The sequence below is a fragment of the Anthonomus grandis genome, chromosome 10, assembly GCF_022605725.1.
Source record: "Anthonomus grandis grandis chromosome 10, icAntGran1.3, whole genome shotgun sequence".
Taxonomy (NCBI): Eukaryota; Metazoa; Arthropoda; class Insecta; order Coleoptera; family Curculionidae; genus Anthonomus; species Anthonomus grandis.
In genome coordinates this window covers 5,618,154-5,639,792 of record NC_065555.1, presented here as the reverse complement: position 1 = coordinate 5,639,792, position 21,639 = coordinate 5,618,154, and the positions used below count along the sequence as shown (strand labels likewise).

The window sequence follows — 21,639 nt, the reverse complement described above, 5'->3', positions numbered from 1 at the left end:
CTACCTTTGATTCAAACACAAATTTATCTTCTATATATATTCTATTACGAAAATAACATTTTTAGATACCCTAAAACCTACAAAACTCCCCGACTTTTACTTCTTTTTGTGCACAGAACACAAATATAGGGTAGGTACATCGTTTACCGTAGATTAATATTAATATTAATTAATTAATCGTTTATCACACAGAACATAAATATAGAGAAGTGCGGGTAGCCTTCTTAACGCGCAGAAATTTACGCCCTTTTCTGAACGTGCTATAATTCGAACTAATTTTGACATTCGTAAGCCATAACTATTGGCAGACGCGGTCAGTTCCGGCACCAAATTTGAATTCAATAAAACGTGGGAAATTCGAATTTTAAGTTTTTCCACCAATATCCCTTGAACGTCCTGAGATTCTAGAGTTCATGCGTATGTAAGTACCTGGACTAAGAACATAATTTAGAGTAGGATAGTACAAACACGATAAAAATAAAGTAAATAAGTGTTTAATTTACTTTACTCGGTGTTCATTAAAAGGGAAAAATATATGTATATGTATGTATGTGTATATAATTATAGATAGTTGTTAGGTTTAATTTTGTTTTTTTTTCTCTTTTTTTTGTAAGCATATACTCCCTATTCTAACCCTTTTTCCCTTTTTTTTCTCCCTTTCCTGTACTTACTTACCTTAATTGTTTAACAAAAAATTTTCTATTTTGCTTTAAAATAATGTTTTCATGTGCACACATTAACGCAAGGTCCATCTTAAATAATTTTAATATTTTTCAAGTACATGTAGAGAGTTATCAATATGATTTGATTGGGGTTTCAGAGACATGGTTACATACAGGGGTTACCAACGAAGTCATAGAATTGCAAGATTATAGTCTCATACGGCAAGATCGATTAAGTAGGGGAGGTGGTATAGCTGTTTATGTAAAATTATGTATCGACTATCGTGAAGTTCTTAAGGAAACATGCGATTATCTTGAGCATGTCTGGATCGAATTAAAAGTAAATAATCAAAAAGTTTTAATTGGTAATATATATCGTCCTCCCAAGAGCGACATACATCTATTCTATTCCCGTCTTGAAAATATTATGACCGACTTTTATGTTAACTATGAGTCTATTTTACTTTTGGGTGACTTCAATATAAATTTTTTAGATTTGAATTTAAAGGTATCATTAAGCGAAATTACTGAATTATATGGTTTGCAACAGCTTATAACTGACCCTACCAGAATATCCAACACCACTATGTCTTTAATTGATTTACTTTTCTCAAATTTAGAGTCGGTGGAGAATTGTGGAATAAGGGATATTGAAATATCGGATCATATGCTAATTTACTGCAACATAAACTTTGATATACCTAAGCCTCAAATTTATAATTTCACTTATAGAGATTTACAAAATATCAACACTTGTTTATTTCAGTCTGATATTGAATCGATTCCCTGGCATAATATGTACAATATGGCCGATTTAAATAATAAAGTTTTTTTTTTTACTCAATCTTTATTAGAATTAATTAACTTACATGCTCCTATAAAAAACGTAAAAGGTAAAACTAGACCATATTGCCCCTGGATTACTCCTAATATTAGATTTATACAAAGACTTCGCAACTCGGCTTTACGTAAATTTAGAAACACCAAAAGTCGCGAGGACTGGGAAAATTATAAGCAGTACAGAAATCTTGCAACTAGTTCAATTAGGGCGGAAAAAAAGGCATACCTGGCTCACAGATTTAGAGTATGTAATAACAAAGAAACATGGCAAGAACTTAATAAACTAAATATTTCTAATAAATCAAATATACAACTTCCTCCTCTTATGCAAGATGTAGATAAACTTAATATTTTTTTTTCTAATATTAACAAAAACAATAATAACCCTGACGAAGAATTTGTTGGGTATTTTAAAAAACATAGGTTAAATTATTTGGCTGAATTTAAATTTAATTTGGTGACACAAGATATAATAATAAATTACTTAAAATCTATTAAATCTAAAGCATTTGGCGTTGATCAATTAAACATTACCCTGATTTTGCTTTGTTGTCCTGCCATAATTAAACCACTCACTCATATTATAAACGTATGTTTAGAACAAAACTGCTTTCCCGATCAATGGAAAGAAGCCAATGTTATTCCTTTGCCCAAAATAAAAAATCCTGTTGAATTTAATGATGTTCGCTCAATATCTGTACTTCCTATACTATCAAAAATATTAGAAAAAGTTATGGAATATCAAATAGTTCAATATTTAAATGTAAATAATTTAATTCCTAAATACCAGTCTGGGTTTCGTAAGGGGTATAGTTGTGCAACCGCTTTATCTAAAGTGACTGATGATATTTTTAAGGAACTTGATAAAAATAAAGCTACGGTGTTGATTCTCTTAGATTTTTCTAAAGCCTTTGACATGGTAAATCACAGAATATTACTGGCTATATTAGAATATATGGGTTTTGCTGAGTCTGCGTTGGCATTGGTGTCTTCTTTCTTGTTTAATCGAAAACAAAGAGTAGTGCTTAATAACAATAAATCAAATGCACTGGATGTTACCTCTGGGGTACCCCAAGGTAGCATTCTTGGTCCTTTGTTTTATACTCTTTATACTTCACAAATTACTAAAAAAATTTTACACTGTAAGCACCATTGCTATGCAGATGACACCCAGCTATTTTATTCATTTCATCACACTAATGTTGTCCAAGCTAATCAATATATAAATGAGGATTTAAATACCTTAAATATAGAAACTCAAAAATTACTTCTAAAGATTAACCCCACTAAATCAGCAGCTATTCTTTTTTGTAGTGACAATCATCGAACTAATATTTTAAATAATTTAAATGTACACCTTAATAACAATATAATAAGTTTTAAAAACTCTGCAAAAAATCTTGGACTAGTAATGGACTATAAACTTAGATTCAAAGAACATGTTACCCTTAAACTAAAAAATGGATATTCTGCCTTAAAAACAATATATCGTCAAAGACATTTTTTAAGCTCAAGTATCAAAAAACTGCTCTGTGATGCTTTAGTACTATCACCGTTAAATTTTTGCGACACAATTTATGGACCATGTCTCGATAACTCCGACTCAGGTAGAATTCAAAAACTTCAAAACTCTTGCTTAAGACTTATATTTGGTATAAGAAGACGGCAACATATTTCTTATAAATTAAAAGAAGCAGGTTGGCTAAATATGCACAATAGACGAATATTACATATTTTATGTTTTTCTTACAAAGTTCTTAAATCAAAAACTCCGCCTTATTTACTTGAAAAGCTTACCTATCGTACTGATGTGCATAATCTTAATATAAGACGTAAAAATCTTTTAACAATTCCTAGCCATAGCAAAGAACTCTTTAAGCGATCCTTTTCTTATGTCGTACCAAATTTGATTAATAAGTTCAAAATAATTAATTTGACTGTCACTGAAAAAACTTTTAAATTAAAAACCAAGCTTCTTCTTTTAAATCAAACTTAATTTTTCTTGAATGCCTTTCTTTATTAAAATACTACGCACATGCTAACTAACTGAATGCAACGTAAAATATTCTATTAACATTTATTATTCAAAAATTAACTGTTTAAAAAAAAAACAGAAGAAAAAAGAAGAATTTTTTCATTCCGTTTCATCCATTTTTCCCCTACTGCTTTTTCCCCTCATAAGTATATGCCTACCTATTTGTGTTTTTTTTTAGTTTGTCTATAAGAATTGTTTTTTTTTTTCTCTCACTTCTTCTATTATAAGCCTTAACAGAATCCAGGAAGTTGTTTCCTTCTTTTCTGGAAGTCTGAATGCATGGCTTTTTAGTTGCCTTACTTGTGTTAACTAAATTCTTTATATAACCTATTGTTTTTAATATGCTCTCTTTGTTTAATATTCTAATATTCAATTCCATGTATATAATCATATTACCTTCTGTAATTATGCTTTTTTTGTATTGGTGGCTAATAAACGTCTTATTATTATTATTATTATTATTATTATTATTATTATTATTATTATTATTATTATTATTATTATTATTATTATTAATTTAAACCCTAGACGAGGAAAGACCCTTTTTCCCTTTTTCCTTGTCCAAACGGAAGAGTGACATTTAAACTGTCAGTTGTCTGAATGTCATTAACGTAGATAGCAGGCATTGCACTAAGTAATAACTTAATAAAAAATCAAAATGTTGCTGGCGTCGCCCTTTATCACATAATTAAAAAACAAGTAAATTTTAAGATTTGCCATATAAAAATCCCATCAGCCTGTATCTCCGTTGTCTTTGACTTTCGGACTAGAAAAATTTAAATTAATCTCATTATTTCTTAATAGGAATCTGCTGTTTTGCTATTTATTATATATGGGACAAAATTTCGCTTTTTTTGTTACTCTGTCTGTCATTTATTTGTTTATTCGGCTACAACACAACTTTGTCATAGTGACCGCTGTCTAATTAATTGTCGTGGCGTAGTACGGCCCTGGTTCTAATGTCACCTGTCAAAAAGTTTCAATGACAAGTGACGTTTAGATTGTCAGTCTGAATGTCAATGATGTAGTGAGGTATTTAGTTAGCACTTTTTCATTAGTTGATTGATGTAGTAAATAACAATATCGGTTCTCGATGACTCCATTCTTCCCAAATGGTACATGCTACTACTCGTTCGTTTTACAGTGACATAAAAGTTTGGTCAACATTCAAAAACAACATATGATGCATAGTTCTTTCTTCCTTTTTCTTTAACCTAACCTTGTCTACACGTCATAATCCCTCTGTCAACTTCAATTGTCGCTTATGCTTACAGATGTTTGCCCCTGTGAAGCGCACCTCACGTTTATTAAGCTTCGTTTACACTAATGTCGCTTAGACTCACTGTTCCCTCGCACTACCTTAATCTAAAGAACAACTAACTACATGAGATTGAAGAGATATTCAACAAAACCGTTTTACTCACCATAATTCAAAAATAAAGCTATTTATTCTTTTATGTGATAAATGGGCGAAGTTTCGGAGCTAAAGCTGCCCCTCCCCCCTGTCCCCCCTGGATAAAAGCTCGAATTGTTCGATAATTTGCTCCATATAGCCGGGGAATTTGAATAATGCAAGGGAATTTGGCTTTTGAGTGATTTGTTTCATAACTTTATCGGGGGGGCGGTCTTTGTTTGACGGGAAGTCGGTTTGAACTCTATTTAAAAAGAGTTAAACGGTTTTGGAAGTTTTGATGTATTTATCGGGCCAGGAGTTAACTGCTGGGAAATTGAGAAGGTACTTTTTCGTTTAAACTACGTGCCTAAATTTCGATCTCAGTTTGAGGAATGAAACCAGAGGGCTGAATGAGGGTGTATTTTGATTTTTAGGGGAAAAATTGATTTTAAAAGAACCTTTGATGGTGTCAAAAATCTAATGGTACCGTTGGTTTAGTTAGAAAAAAGTAGTTGGACGAACCATGCCGGTAGGTTTATTTTGGTTTTTCACGAATTTAAGTTAACTTTTCTTTAAATCCCAGGCAATTGAATCCCTATTTTATCATGATTTTTAAAAAATTCCAGGCGGGGGGTAGTTTTTCCGTCACTTACCAGGCAAAGTCTGGAATAAAAATAAATTGTTGGGTCAACTGCCTGGAATTTTAAAAACAGCATTCAATTGCCTAGAATTTAACGAGTAATTAACCTGAAATGCTTGAAAGTTGAGTCTATTTCCCATAATTTGCCCAACATTCTATAAAATTGTAAAAGAAATATTATTACTTTACTGTCTGGAATTTTAGTCTAGAATTCAAAAACAAATACTCAAATTCCAGGCAGTTGAATCATTTTATTATTCCAGGCAGTTAATGGATTGTCTCATTCTAGGCGTTTGAGGAAAATTATGATTCTACTGCCTAAAATGAATGAATGAAAAAAAAATGAATCTAACATTCCTGAAAATTAATAAATTCTGGCCAAAAAAATTGAAACAGAAAATTGGTGACCCTGCTGCCTGAAATTGGAAACAAAATTAATTCAATTGGCTCAAATTTCAGAGAGTGAACATTGATTTCTTTTAATCCCAAGCACTTAAGAACAATTACGATTTTACTGCCTGTAATTGAAGGAAAACGGGACTGAACTGTCTGGAATTGAAAAAAGACTTTTGTGGAAAAATCGCGAATAAAAACTCGATAAAATTGAAAAAGAACATTTTTTTTTATGGTAAACACAAGCACAAGAAGAAAGTCCTATGTCACTCTTGGAGTGGTGCTTGCGCGAAGATATTTGTGGGCATTTATCTTGAATCGCTGTAGGTTGTATGCGTCGGGAAATATGTGAGGTGGGTGCCCGTTCCACAAAGAAGATGTTCTCCAGATGAATGAGTCCCGATACAGCGACGTCCTTGGGGTAGGCAGGTGGACTCGATGTTGATAAGCCGCAACTGCTAGACGCGTCCTGGGTAGAATCAGGCCTGCGAGCTCAGAGGAGCACTTACCGTGATAATAACGGTAGAATAAACAGAGATCAGCCACCTTTCTCCTGTGCTCCAGACTCTCCAGACTCTTTGTCAGTTCTGGTTTGTCAATAAGACGAATAGCTCTCTTCTGTATAGAATCCAGCAGGTTTAAACTATGCTTGGGTGCGAAGCTCCAGACATGCGAGCAATATTCGAGAGAAGGGCGTATTTGAGCCTTATAAAGAGTCAGCAGCTGTTCTGGTGTATACAGTTTTTTCGTTTTGAAAAGCACTCCGAGTTTTTTGGAAGCCACCCTGGCGACCTCGGCAACGCGGTCATGCCAGGATACACTGTTGGTGACCTCGACTCCTAGACGATGTAAAGATGATTTCATTGGCAATATTTTCCCTGCCATAACCAGCTCCGGGCCGCGTATTGGCGTTCTATACTATTATTCAGATCGGCCTTACTTTGAATCGTGGTAGACTATGTCTACGTGATATACCACAATTTTAAAGCCCATTCTATACTTCAATTTAGAGCGTAAGTAATATTTAGTATTCTGAAATGCAGTATATAATAGGTTTTATTTTAAAAGCAGTTTTGTAGTTCAATATATACTACGTCTCAGAAAAACAAAAACAGAGCGCGTATTCTGTATTCTCCTAGGAAGGAAATTTCTTTTTATGTAATACAAATTTATATGGCATAAAAAGATATTTATTTCTTTCCTATGACGATACAGAATACGCTCTGTTTTCCTAAATAGTTTTAGGGGTCATGTTTTATTGCCCATAATATTGCCATCTTGAATAAAGTAAGAAAACAGTATTATTTATTTTAAAATTATTACATAAAACATGAATTAAAATGATTCTTCTTCTGTTAAAAAATGTTTATTAAATTTATTTGTAAATATGTTTATTCATATTTACAAATGACATTAAGTAAAATAACATAAATATTAATTTATGAAACTATTAGGTGACTAAAATGTAACTTTTTTCAATCATTATTCTTCAGAGAAATCTGAAAAAAAAATTATTCGATCAAATGTAAATAAAACAATTTTATACAAAAATTTTCAATTCTGAAACTTTTAATAAAATATACATTTTCGTACTTGTAAGAAAACCTAAACTATGTTATCTATGTATTTACCTTAAAATGATATTTTTAGATATCAATAGTGTTTTCTGCTTTAAAAAAGAATAACACGGCAAAAAAATTAACAGCTATCAAAACTAGGTATAAAGGAAAATTAAAATGTAAGGTATTTTAATAGAAATATTAACATATACTGCTGTAACTCAGTTTTCTAAAGAAAATTTATAAAATTAATGACAAAAAAAAATTAATGTAAATTTTATTTTCTTTCGTGACATTTTGCATTTGGTTGATTCTTAAAAATATTTTCTTCTAATTTATGTTTCCTTTTATTGGACTTTTTTAGTTCCTTGTTGGAAGGTCTACCCGATTGAATACGCTTTTTTCCAGATACGAATCCCTGTCTTATTCTTCTTCTACTAATGGAAGTAGGTTGCACGCCTATATATTTTGAAGAACGTTCTTAACGATTCTTAAATTGCAGAAAAATATCGCCAGTTGTGTCGATGTGGTAATTTTATTTAACTCAGCATTTCCTTTGATAATGCAGTTTGTTAACTCCACAGACTCATTTTCAGATACCATTTTTAGCAGCCTGTCAAAATTATATTTTAAATTATTAAGAGCTGAATAGTGTTTTTTGCCAGCTTTTCAATCATTTGATTCTTTGTCTAGAACATTAGATTCATATATTTTTTCAGTTGCTGCAATGCTCTGCTGCGTTGCACTGTGACATGGTACATTACTTAAATGGCTTTCAGAATGATCACCTAAATTCATATTTTCAAAATAAACTTTTGAAAGACTGTGTCCAAGAGCTAGCTTTGCTAACATTTTTTTGTCAGTTGCAGTAAGTAAAGCAGCATTTAAAAGAAAAAGTCCAAATTTTTGTGGCACAGCACAAAAATGCTTACAAAACTTGCCGCCTATTCCGAATGTACAATCACACGTTTCCAAAGTGGTATCTACAGTGTAGACAAGTGTGTTATCATTACTGCTTGTTACATAATATATATTTTCATTATTTTTTTCACAGTAGAGCTTTTCAGTTTTATCGCAAAATTTACTATACAGAATTTCATTTTTCGATGATCGACTACTAGCAAATAACAGCAAACGTCTCTTATGATAAGATTCAAAGACGTTAATAACAAAGTCAATTAATGCACATATATGTTAAATGTCTTGCATCTTTGCAAAACGATATGTTTAAATATACGAATTGACGCTTCTACAAAGTTATTTGTATTATTTTCCCTAGTGATTAATGATGCCCGAAAAAATCACTCTTCTCTTCGTTGCCAAAGAGCACTAATGTGATTTTTTAAATGTGGGTACTTTAAAACAATATCATTTTTCATCAGATCATTTAAAGATTCTTCAGCTTCTCTTCTAAAGATGATGCATACATTATGGCACGAAATAAAATCATTACAGTCTTCCTATTTTCTTTGGGTATTTCATTGTGGCTATCCCACAACCAACGCCAAAAAGCTTGGCAAACATGAAAGATACAAAGAAGGAGCTTTGGCTTTACTTTTGCCGATGAAAACACAGATGTCAGCGCATTTATTTCTGCTGAACTTCATCAGTCATGAATATACTAGGACAGCCAGAATTACCAAAACCTTCATTACCTAATGTTTCTTTAAGCAAGTTAAAGGCTAATGTATAATTTGTTTCCGTCTGAGCTGTATGTAATACACAAGCTAATGGCAAGGCTCCAATTTTGGAAGCGCACTAGAGTCCACAAACACAATTTCTTTAGAAAAATCTTCCTTATGAGTACGCATCATGATTGGTGTGAGAATAATTACAATCAAAGGATTCTCTTTAACCGCTATTATGTTCTGTCCTTTTTTATGGTAAAATTCAGCCTTTTCTTTTAGGACCCTCACCACTGAAGATTCATCTCGGCCTCTAAAATTTAAATTTCTAAAACAAGGAGAAAGTTCTACGTAAAATCGGTAAAATTTAAAGATATTTTCAAGGCAAGGCGATGTAGATATACAAAAAATAACTTACCTCCATTTTTCATACAAATGTTTTATATGCCGTTCCGTGGGATTTAATTGTGCATTGGCTAATACTAAGGGTAATTTAGTGTGAATGTACATAGGTAAAGTAAATTAACATAACACATCCATTATAGCCTCGTATCAAATATCGATCGTTTTTTATGGTGTTTTTGTTGATAGATATTTTTTATCAAAAAATCAACGGTGGCATTACATTTCCTGTCTCTAACTCTAGTGTCTTCCCTTTTTCTGGTTTTAGCTTTATTAAAACCGCTGATGGGTATGTATAACGCACAATCCAGTTAGTACTTGTTTTATTACTAAATATAGCTAACCATTTGCCACAACAAATACTATTGTCTTCAACATCTGGTTTTTTAAATCGAATTTTAGCTTTAAAACCATCATTTGTGAGCTCAAGATATTCGGTAATAGAATCGTCCTCACTACACATTTCCACTAATATATTTTTATAATCCATTCTAAATTAAAAAAAAAACGAAAGAATAACTCCCGATAAACCTTGTTTGATCACGTAAAAAACAAAACAATAACAAATAATATAACCCAACTTTTATCCCACATGCATCACCGAATCTGAGTCGCGGTATAAATCGGCTACGTGAGGCGCAGCAATTGACATCCATTGCGTACTGCATTTCAGTATTTCAACGCGCTAACGTAATAGCGAAGCCCTGAATTGTAGTATAGGATGGCCTATGAAATTAGATAAAGCATATGGCCATAGTCTACCACGATTCAATGTAGTGCCGATCTGAATAATGGTATAGAATGCCAATACGCCTCCGGGCCACCAAGGTTAGTCTTCATCGTAAATACTGCAGCCTGCGTTTTTTAGCGTTAAAATTGACCAGATTGTTACTGCCCCACTCCAAGATTGCTCTAATATAGTTGTTGATTGAAGCTACTTGTTGCTGCCTAAGATTCTGAGAACTTGCGGCTGTCGTTGGTTTGGCGGACTCAAATGTGGAAATAAGTGTGCTATCGTCCGCAAAGCTGTAGATTGGATTGACAGTGGTTCCTAGCAAATCGTTGATATATATCAAGAAAAGAGTGGGCGATAAAATGCATCCTTGAGGGACTCCAGCGTTAATGTTAAATTTGTCGGAGAGGTATCCATCGACGGCTACTTGGATTGTTCGTTGTTCAAGAAAACTTTTGATCCAATTCAATAATGAGTTTTGTATGCCGATTGAGCAGAGCTTGGTTAGTAGTCCCTCATGCCACACTCTGTCAAATGCCTTGGAAATATCAAGAGCGACTGAGCGGGACTCGCCGTGCTTCTCCATGGCCTCCGTCCACAAGTGTGTGACGTAAGCCAGAAGATCGCCGGTGGATCTAAGCTTTCGGAAGCCGTATTGATGATCGCTGATTAGTCCAGATGATTCCAGATATCTTAACAGTTGTTGGTTGACTGCTTTCTCCATAATCTTTGATATTACTGGAACTAGTGCAATCGGGCGGTAATTGGAGGGCATCGGCTTCTTACCCTTTTTGGGTACAGCTTGCACTCGAGCAGTTTTCCTGCTTGTTGGAAATTGGCCCTGTTTATACGATGCCGAGGAGTCAATTTGTCTGCACAACGTTTTAGTATTAGGGCTGGAATTCCATCGGGTCCAGAAGCTTTGTTCGTGTCTACGCTTTTAAGAATTTTTTTTATAATTCGTTGAGGAAACGAAATTTCTCCCATCGATGAATTCACCCTTGGCAAATATGGCGATGTTTTGCCTTGCGAGTGCAGAGTAGAATTGGACGCGAAGAGTTTACCCAGCAAGTTGGCTTTTTCCCTTGCTGTTACCGCGATAGAACCATCATCTGCTGTTAGGGGTGGCAAGGCCGACTTAGCAGATCCTTGACTAACGGCTTTCGATACCGACCAGAAAGATTTGTTGTTGTGACTTTCTTTGCATTCATCAATAATTCGCTTGCAGCTATTTCTGGAGGCTAAAAAGTTCCTCCGATTTTCGATGGAACGATGTTGACGCCATTTGCGATATGCTGCGTTTTTAGTGTTTACTGCTTTTTTGCAATTCAGGTTGAACCATTGCTTGTTGTTTGATCCGCATTTAGTAAAAAAAGGGATATAAGCTTCCATTCCTGCCAAGATCGTCTCTGTAATTTGGTTTGCACATTCTGAGATGTTATTGGTTCTAAAGCAGACCTCTTTCGAGCGATAAAATTCCCGAAGATGGTTCCACTTTGCTGATTTATAGTGCCATACCTTCCGCGGCATCGGAGGATCCTGCGTTTTAACCTCCAACTGGCAAGACACTGTTATCAATTTGTGGTCCGATGTTCCTAGGGGGGCATGTACTGATACAGTGTACAAGTCAGGGTCTGAAGTCAAGACCAGATCTAGGAGACTCGCGAACTCGCCGTCTCGATCGGGGATTCTGGTAGGTTCCTCCACAAGCTGCGTAAGCCCGCATATAGTGGCAAATAGCTCAGCTTCTCGTCCTTCATCGTCGTTCTTGTTGCAGCCAGTTGATATTGTGAACATTATGACTCTACTGTCAAGAACTTTAGGATTAAAATTCCAGGCAGTTGAGTCAACAAAATCATTTTGCTTAAATTGGAAGCGGTTGATGGATTGTCTTATTCTCTGGCAGTCTGAGACAACAATTTATTTTTATTCCAGGCAGTTAAGAAACATTTTGATTCGATTGCCTGGAATTAAAGAAAAAATACTGAAATGCCGGAAAATTGAATAAATTCCGGAAAAAATTAATTCCAGACTGTTGATAATAGAAAGAAAAAGAAACAATTTCTACACATTTCTAACAGATTCGTAATTCTTCTTCACTGCCTGGAATAAAATTAAATTGTTGGCTCAGACTGCCTAGAATAAGACAATCCATCAACTGCCTGGAATTTAATCATTTATATATGTTAATTTTTCTTTAATTCCAGGCAGTTCAGTTTATTATTATTTTTCAGGCAGTATCATATTTGTTTTTATTGCCTGGAATAACAAAATTACTTTCCTTAATTTTATGGAGTTTTTATCGAGAATTTATTCAATTTTATGAAAATGTGGACCATTAATTAATTAATTTTATCAGGGTTTATTGGATTTCAGGCATTTGAGTTTAATTTTTTGTTAAATCAGGGTAGTTGATTTATTTTTCCTGTTTTATGAGTTCCTGACTGAATATGTGAATAGAGGTTCAATAAATTTACTGTAGTGGAGTAAATTTTACGTGTTACTTATGTAACGCTAAAGAATTGCGCGTAAAAACTGAGAACACTCCAAAACATATTGTAAGAGCATTATTTGTACTGCACAACTATAAGTTTTTGATCCAGTTTAGGTGGAAGTACAAGGTGCGAATAAACTGATACCTGAGGGTAATCAATCACAGTAGATCCTTCATGTCAGTGGCAGGTAGTAGGTATCAACTTTTTTTGTACCTCTGTTTTGCCAAATACTCTAGAATATTTAAACTTTGCCTAATTGATTTTCCAGATCTATAGAATTTGCAGATACCTGAGTTTTTTTTAAGTTCAGGCAGTTGATTTAGTTTTCCATTTCCCAAGCATTAGAATCGTAATTTTTCGTGTTGTCCAATCGTTTGTTTAACTGTTTGGAATCTTAGGTATTTCATTAAATTTTGGTACCCTGTTTCAGGCAGTTTGGTTCTCAAATGCTTGCATTTCCAGGCAAAAAAGTCATAACCTTTTTTTTCAATTTTATGGAGTTCAAGTCTGGAAAAATTCATTCGATTTCAGTGATTCGAAGTTGGAAGTTTCAGGCAGTAGAATCATGAGTTTCCTGAAATAAGTTCCATCAATCAACTGCCTGGAATTTGAGCCAATTTTCTTTTCAAATTTCAAACAATTTAATTTTTGCAGAATTTTTTTATTACCGACATTTAAGAGCGATGTTATTACATCCTTAAGTAAATTACCCCGAGAAAAACCCGACAATTCGTTCTGCTTCACTTTGCATAAACATCCATAATTCGCCATCTGAAACGAAAACGATTTCGATCCAGAAATCCATCCGTCATCCCCGTTTAACACCGGCAACAAATTTCCCGTTTTCTTTCCAGAAGAATGGATGATCCCGAGCAGGACAAACGACACCATCCATATCGGGAACATCACCGTGTCGGCGGGTAGGGAGGCCATTTTCACCTGTTTCGTCAACATCACCGAACGATTTAAGGTCAATAAGGTGAGTGAGGGCTTATTTTAGCTTTAATAAGACAGATATAGTCTCTATACAATTTATTATTCAGAGAAAATTAAAAAGAGAATAAAGAGCGAATGAGGGACTGACAAAAAGAGAAAGAGGAAATAATGTATGTTAGGGGCTTGTATCTCAATCAAAGTCTCTGCATAAGAGAAGCTTTCAAATATATGTACCATCAATTATTTATAAGAACGTTTGTCTCATGACTTACTGAATTATATTTTTTAATATACTAAAAATGTATAGAAGTATTTATTGAGTTATATCCGCAAGAACTGCTAGCTTCACTATAGACTTTTCCAATGACGGAGTTAACCAAGTGATCGTCGTGAGTAGTGTTGAATCTCCATAACTTGGTTGGCTACATCATCATATTTTTATTATATAAAACCTTAGTTTTAAGATAATAATAATAATAATAATCCTTATTTAGCAAAAAAAACTACATAAATAAAATTGAACAATAAAAAAATGAATACATTACATGATAAATTGTTAATCGTGCCTCCATTGCATTTCCAAAGAGCAAAAATCGGTGGTATTAATTGTGTTTCATAACAAGGTCGGCTCGTGTTGGCGGTTCAAGCAATTTCTCTCAATAGCCTCTTAAACTGATTAACATTTGTACTAGTTTTTACATAATTTGGTAATTTGTTGAATTCACTTAGTCCTCTATATAAAACATGATTATGTGTTTGACTTGGCTAATAGATGAGCCAAAATAAAATCCTTACAATTTCTGGTTTTATAATTGTGGACATTACGAAAAATTGTTCATTTATCACAGATATATTTAGGTAAAATGCCTCTTTTTAATTTGAATATAAATAAGTTAATATTAAAAAGAATTTTTTGCTGGACGGATAACAAACTTCGAACATATAATATAGTCTTGATAGGTGTGTAGCGGTTACATTTTAGGATTGCTCTCATAGCCGTATTTTGAATTTTCTCGAGTTGCTGTATTTTATTAAAACTGTATATGAGGAAGTGCAAGGGCATTGTATAGTGAAAGCTTGGTATGCATTGATAGATTTTGACCTATTCTGTTAATAAACTCGAACTTTTAGAAAACTTTCTTATAATATAATCATGCATGAAAATTCAAATTAGAGTCCAATATTGTACCCAAGTATTTAATATTCCCATCATACATCAATTTTTTTCCATTTATTATGATACCTATATTATTTATATCTACTGAACTCATTTTAGATTTTTTAGTAAATACGTAAAATTTCGTTGCTAGCAAAATAAACTATTAAGTTCACTATTGATACTATTTGACCTAGATCTTTGCCAATATTATATAACATTGTGTCATCAGCAAATAATACAATATTAGATTTTTTACACAGCATAACCATATCATTAATAACAAAAACAACAATCACAGTTCCCTGAGGCACACCATATTTAATATTCAGTTTCAGATATAGAATTTTTATATTTAACCCTTTGAACTCTATTGGATAAATATGAATTAAACCACCGTCTATAGATTACAACAAGTCAGACCACTTCCTATACCGCCCGTGTTAAAGCAAAATTGACCTTGAATCCCGCTGTTTGCTGCGTACGAGCGTTTACCAGGGTTTATCGTAAATATCGATGAAAGCAAATTCTGAGGCGCGCTGATTATTTTTATACGAGGAGTATTCATAAGAAGTATTTTAAGTCATAAAATAAGAACTTTTTTATAGGATTGGAATAGAATGTGTTTATATGACAGTGTTTCTTAATTATTAACGTTTTTACACATTTTTTATATTAGCTTCACTTCTTTGCCTTTATGTAGGTATGTATATAACAATTCTAAGAATTCTATTTAAACTATAACTTTTACTTGTCAGATTGTTTTCAAATTTTGTAGGTGCTTGGCTTTCGATAACAAGGACAGTTTTTAAAATGTTTTTGAGTTTCCCTTTTCTAAAATTGGTGTATCTAGAAGTTTTGATCAGTTCAATGAATTTGAACTTTTAAATAAATTGGGAGCGTTTAATATGGCGGATTGAAAATGGTTGCCTTTTAAGTCAAATATAATATATAAAAAGTGAATTTGAAAAAAACCTTACTTGTTGAATTGTTTAAATTTGCTACATTTTAAGGAGTCTTATCAAAAAATACAAGTTTTTGCTTAATATTTGTTGAAATTTTAGAGATAAATATTCAAAAAATAAATCTAAAGTTAAAATAAATAAACAATTAAAAAACACATTTAAACGCACTAAAAAATATAAAATAATTTTATTACGGCATGGGTTATTTTAATTTTTAAATTAAGTCGTTTTAAAAATACAAAAGCGCAAAAGAATAACAAACAATTATCATAATAAGCGCTAAATAAGTAGTTTTGTAAATTATATACTTTGTATTCATTTGTGGATATACCTAGTAAATATAAACTCCTGGACAAAATTATCGCACCACTAATTATTTTGTCAATAAAATTTAAATAAAAATAAATATCAGTTAAAACAGTTATAATTGGTGCAATTGCCTGGAAAAAAATAAAAAACATATTTTGACCTACCTGAAACTTTTTTTTTAATTCCAGGCATTTGAAGTGAGTTTTTTCTTGTAAAATTTACTTAAAAACAGTTTTTTTTTAATTTTTTTTTTCTTAAAGGCACTTAAAGTCATTTTTTCATATAGGATCTCATAAGAGTGATAATTTTTATTTTTTTCCAGGCACTTAAAGCTATTTTCAGGCAATTTAGTGGAATTTCTTGTTTCTTTTAGACTACCAAGGCAGTTTTTGAAAATCTCTTTTTTTTTAAAGATAAAACTGCGTCGATTGCCTGGAAAAAGTAAGAAATGACTTTGAAATACGTGCCACTTTTATTTATTTCAGGCAATTGAGGTTCAAGTTTGTTTTTGCACAATTGAGTTTAAAACTGAGCAATTTGGAAGGAAAAAAAAACATGTTCAGAGTGTAATGGCTTTAAAGAAAATAAATTTAATCTCAGGCAGTAGAAGCTATTTTTTATTGAAAATTACGGTCAGAAGTAAAGAAACGTAATTTTTAGTTCAGTGTAATTTTTTTTCCAGGCACTAATTTTTTAGTTTTTCAGGTAGCCAAGGTAACTTTTTAAGTAATTTTTCTCATGGAAGAAACCACTGCAATTGCCTAGAAAAAATGAAAAATTACTTTGACTTACCTGATTTGTTTTTATTTTAGGCACTTGAAGTCAGTTTTCTTGCAAATTCGATTTTAAAAAAGTTACATAGGAAAAACAGTCTTCAGGCAGTTTAAAGTAAATTTTTGGTGAAATTTTTATTTCTTAGTTAGTTAAGTTAAAGTTTAAGTTAAAAAATTACACTACATAGCGTTTCTTTCCATTTCTTTCAGACAGTCAAGGCAATTTTTGACAATAACTTTTCTCGGACAAAAAGTAAAAAATAAAACAAATATATTTTTTTAATATTATTATTTAAAACTATCCTCTTGTTTCTCGACTGATTTTTTTTTCGTGTTTTTTGTTCAATTTGCTACTGAAATATGACCTGAATTAAAATTAAAAAGTCCAAAAATATATCAACTACCCAACGATTAATTTCAAATTTTTCTTAGCTGCATTGGAAAATTAAAACCATTGTTTTTTAACTGCTTAAGATGGGATTATTATTGTTTTTCCAATAAATGACATGAAAAAGTAAAAAATGGTTTTAAATAAACTCCTGGACAAAATTATCGCACCACTAATTATTTTGTCAAGAAAATTTTGATAAAAATAAATATCAGTTAAAACAGTTATAATATCTTTTCTCGTACAAAAAGCAGACAAAAACTATGTTTATGCTTTATCATGGAACATGCTGCTCGTGAGGAGTGAGAATACATTCGCAGGAAAGTTTTCATAAATTGATACGAGGAATGCTGCGAAGACTTCAAGCGGTCATTGCAGCTAGAGGTGGCAATACACGTTATTAAGAATTCATTATGGGTCTATTGTCTTATTTTTGTATCAAAATTGAAGTTAGTGAAAATCGATGCTTTTGCTTGTATTGAATTTAGTTACTTAAATCTCGTTTTGTTAAATAGAATATAATTGTTTTTGTTAATTAATAATGCATAGTTAACAATGCTTATAAGTTTGCTTATTTTTTTATCTTTATTAAAAAAAAATCTCTAAAAATCAAGTGGTGCGATAATTTTGTCCAGGAGTTTGTATAAAATATGTTAAAATATCAAAATTTACCGGGTCTTAAACGCCGACATTGGTGGCCGACAAAAAGAAGTGGGATGTGTTGGTTTGGGATAATAGGTTGTAAAATCGGCTAAAACTATTCCAGTAACATTAGGGGGAGAAAACAAATAATGAACTATTTTTTAAGATTGTAATGCTTTTATGTAAAACACAAAATACAGAACAAAATATTTAACATATAGGGATGAAATACATACTACTTTATTATTGGGTAATTATATTTATACAAGTAGTATGTAATCAAATTATTGTCTAAAACGCTACAAGCAAAAACTCTCTCGCGAAACGGATGCACACAAGTTAACGTACTTGCGAAAACTAAACCTGGGCTCTACCCAGCCGATGCATGGCGAGGTGAGGAACGGAGGGTGGGGCAATCGATTTCAGGGCCGCTCGAGTGGTCTGACTGGTAAGACAATATACTTAATCCTCATATATTCTAATTTTCTCAACAATACATCTCTATCGATAGTCCCAAAGGCTCCGTTTAAAAATACCGCCAGTACAAAATTACCAGAATCTATGAGATATTTGATTTTTATTGTAGAATTTAATTAGCTGCTCCTTTACACACACTTCAAGCATCTTCTCATAAATTGGCACCGTGTTGATTGGCCGAAATTCATTATGGTACTTTGTATTTTGCACCTTGGGTACCGGAATAACAGTTGACAATTTCAAGGACTCCGGGAAGTTACCATGTGTTAATAATATCTAAAAGTCGGTTTCCAGAAACGAAAGTAAATATATCACAAAGAACTTTCTTAGAGACCCACTTTCACCACCCCCTAAATTTTTCAGGTTTTTCAATTTGGTCATTGTTATTTTTTCAAAAATTGTGAACAAATTATTGGCTACTGGAATTCTTGAATTGTGAGTGATATTCAGTGTGGTATATTTTGAAAAAGAGTGTTAGCACTATCCACAAAGTAATTATTAAACTTGTGCGCTATAGTCGCCTCATTGGACACTACTTCCAAATCAAAACCATTCCAAAATTTCATTGGGTATCGTTTCACTTTTCCCTGGTAAAAGAGTTTTTAGATGTTTGCATAGCTCTTTTGGATTTCTCCTATTTTGATTAATAGTCACCGAAAAAAAACGTTCTTTTCCCGTTCTGATCTGACTATATAATTTCTTTTCTTTTTATACTTGGTCCAAGTATCCAGTTTTATCAAGAACTGCCCTTTTATACAGTGACCGCCTAAAGTTCCGCATAAACTCGATAAAAATTAGAGACATGATTTTTTGAGAAAACGCTCGGACCCGTCGATTTTTATTTTAAGTTGCGCATTATTTCACATAAATTTTTGTATACAGGGGGGAACAAAAAAAAAGGCATGACGTCATCGGTCATTTTTTTGAATGGAATGCTATATTTTTTATTGCATTTATGAAATATAAGCGAAATTCCAAGCAAGTTTCGTATGACACACCTTATCTCAAAACTCAACTGTTTCAGAAATATTTACATTTAACCAACAAGAAAGCAAGTAAGTACGTCTATTTATAAATTAAGATAAAATGCAGGATAAAATGTTATAAACTGTGAAAACTCTTATTAATATATCAAGTGTTCAAACTGATCCTCATTTACTTCTTGGCAGAAAGCAAGACGGCTTACAAACTCATGTAAAACACTATCAATTATTTCGGGTGATAAACGTCTAATTTCATATCTAATTCTATTTTTCAAATCTTCTACGTTGTTTGGCTTCTTAATATAAACTTTACTTTTCAGGAACCCCCATAGAAAATAGTCACAGGGATTTAGGTCTGGTGACCTGGCTGACCATTCTATTGACCCTCTTCGTCCTATCCATCTTCCTGGGAACACTGTCTGGTCTTGTTCGTCTGGGTATAGGGGCAGCCAAAGCAGGGATAAGATCTTCTTGAAGAAAATTCAAATAACGTTGTCCTGTTAAGTTTTCTTTGAAAAAGTATGGCCCTATTACTTTATTTTCCACGATACCAGCCCAAACATTAATAGATTTACGGTACTGTGTATGAGCCTCGGTTGCCCAGTGTGAATTTGACACTGACCAGTACCGACAATTTTGCCGATTTATGACACCGTCCGCTTCATCCAAAAACAAAACTCGTAACACAAACTGACGGTTATTATTGCAAATGTTCATCATTTGCTCGCAAAATTGGTTTCTTCGATCAGGATCGTCCTCATTTAATTCGTGTATTAGTCTGATTTTATAAGGGTGGTATTCAGTTGCTTTTAAGATGCGTCTTACTGACGTTCCGGCTATATTATTATCAACTGAAATTTGTGAAGTTGCATTGTTTGGATTTTCTTCGACGGAGAGCAGACGTTTTATTTTGTTTCTTCAGAAATTTTTGGACGACCTGGTCTTGGCAAATCCCTAACATGACCTGAAGTTATGAATGTGTGCTCTATTCTACTAACTGTTGACTGAGAAATAGGATGGTTTGGGTATATGGCATTAAACAGTTGACTTACTTCTTTTTGCGGGCGCACTCGATCCCCGTACCCTAGCATCATCAAAATTTCAATTCGTTGGGTTTCCGTTAAATTAGCGATAATTTATTCTGATAAAAACTATTAATTTTCGAACTGACAGTGACATTCGAAAATGGAGATTCTTTATAAGTGCAACCATGGAAATAGAAACAATTGGCAGTGTTTATAACATTATTTTTATCCTCGATTCTATCTTAATTTGTAAATAGACCTACTTATTTGTTTTCTTGTTGTTTAAATGTAAATATTTCGGAAACAGTTGAGTTTTGAAATAAGGTGTGTTATACGAAACTTGCTCGGAATTTCGCCTATATTTCATAAATGCAATAAAAAATATAGCATTCTATTTAAAAACATGACCGATGACATCCTATCTTTTTTTTTGTTCCACCCTGTATACAAACATTTAGTGTGAAATAATGCGCAACTTAAAATAAAAATCGACGGGTCCGAGCGTTTTCTGAAAAAATCATGTCTCTAATTTTTATCGAATTGATGCGGAACTTTAGGCGGTCACTGTATTGAGGATTAGCAGTAAAAAGAGAATAAAGAGCGAATGGGGGACAGACAAAAAGAGAAAGAAATAAATAGGTAACTTCTTGAGTCTTTCTTTGACTGACCTAACGAATGTTAAGGGCTTGTATCTCAATCAAAGTTTCTGAATAAGAGAAATATATTCTGAAGTTTAGGGCACGTGGTGTGCTACAGAAGCGATAAAGTAGTAATACACTAAAAAAGTTGAGTAAACTAAAAGGTAATTCAAAAGCGAGAGGTAGAAAAGGAGAGTGAGTTGATTTTTTTGTGTTTTGTTCAGGTCGCCTGGGTGAAAGCCGAAGACTTGACCGTCCTGAGCATCGGTGCCAAAGTGGTCACCCACAACAACCGAATAGTCGTCAATTATGACAACTTCAACACGTGGCAATTGCGGATAAAACAAGTGAAGGAGAGCGATAAGGGCTGTTACATTTGCGAGGTGAACAATAGCTTGGTCAGGAGTCACGAGGGATGTTTGGACGTCAACGGTAAGTAATTTACTCTCTTAGTAACTAAACATTTTTGTAATAACAATTGTTTTGTCACGTTTTCTTCAATCTCTTCCAGGCAGTTGAGGTTTCCATTGTAGTTCCATGCAGTATATACATGCAGTGTTTCACAACTTA

The 21,639-nt window shown here is 32.9% G+C and overlaps 1 protein-coding gene across 3 annotated transcripts in view; it reads left to right on the top strand.

Moving 5' to 3' along the window:
* The window catches only part of LOC126741111 (lachesin-like), a 107,693-nt gene that overhangs the window by 16,720 nt on the left and 69,334 nt on the right, over positions 1-21,639 (top strand). For all 3 annotated transcript variants that reach the window (XM_050447445.1, XM_050447443.1, XM_050447444.1), the window contains 2 exons: positions 13,632-13,756; positions 21,294-21,501. In XM_050447445.1, the coding sequence (XP_050303402.1) occupies positions 13,632-13,756; positions 21,294-21,501 (333 nt within the window). The remainder of the gene's footprint in view (positions 1-13,631; positions 13,757-21,293; positions 21,502-21,639) is intronic.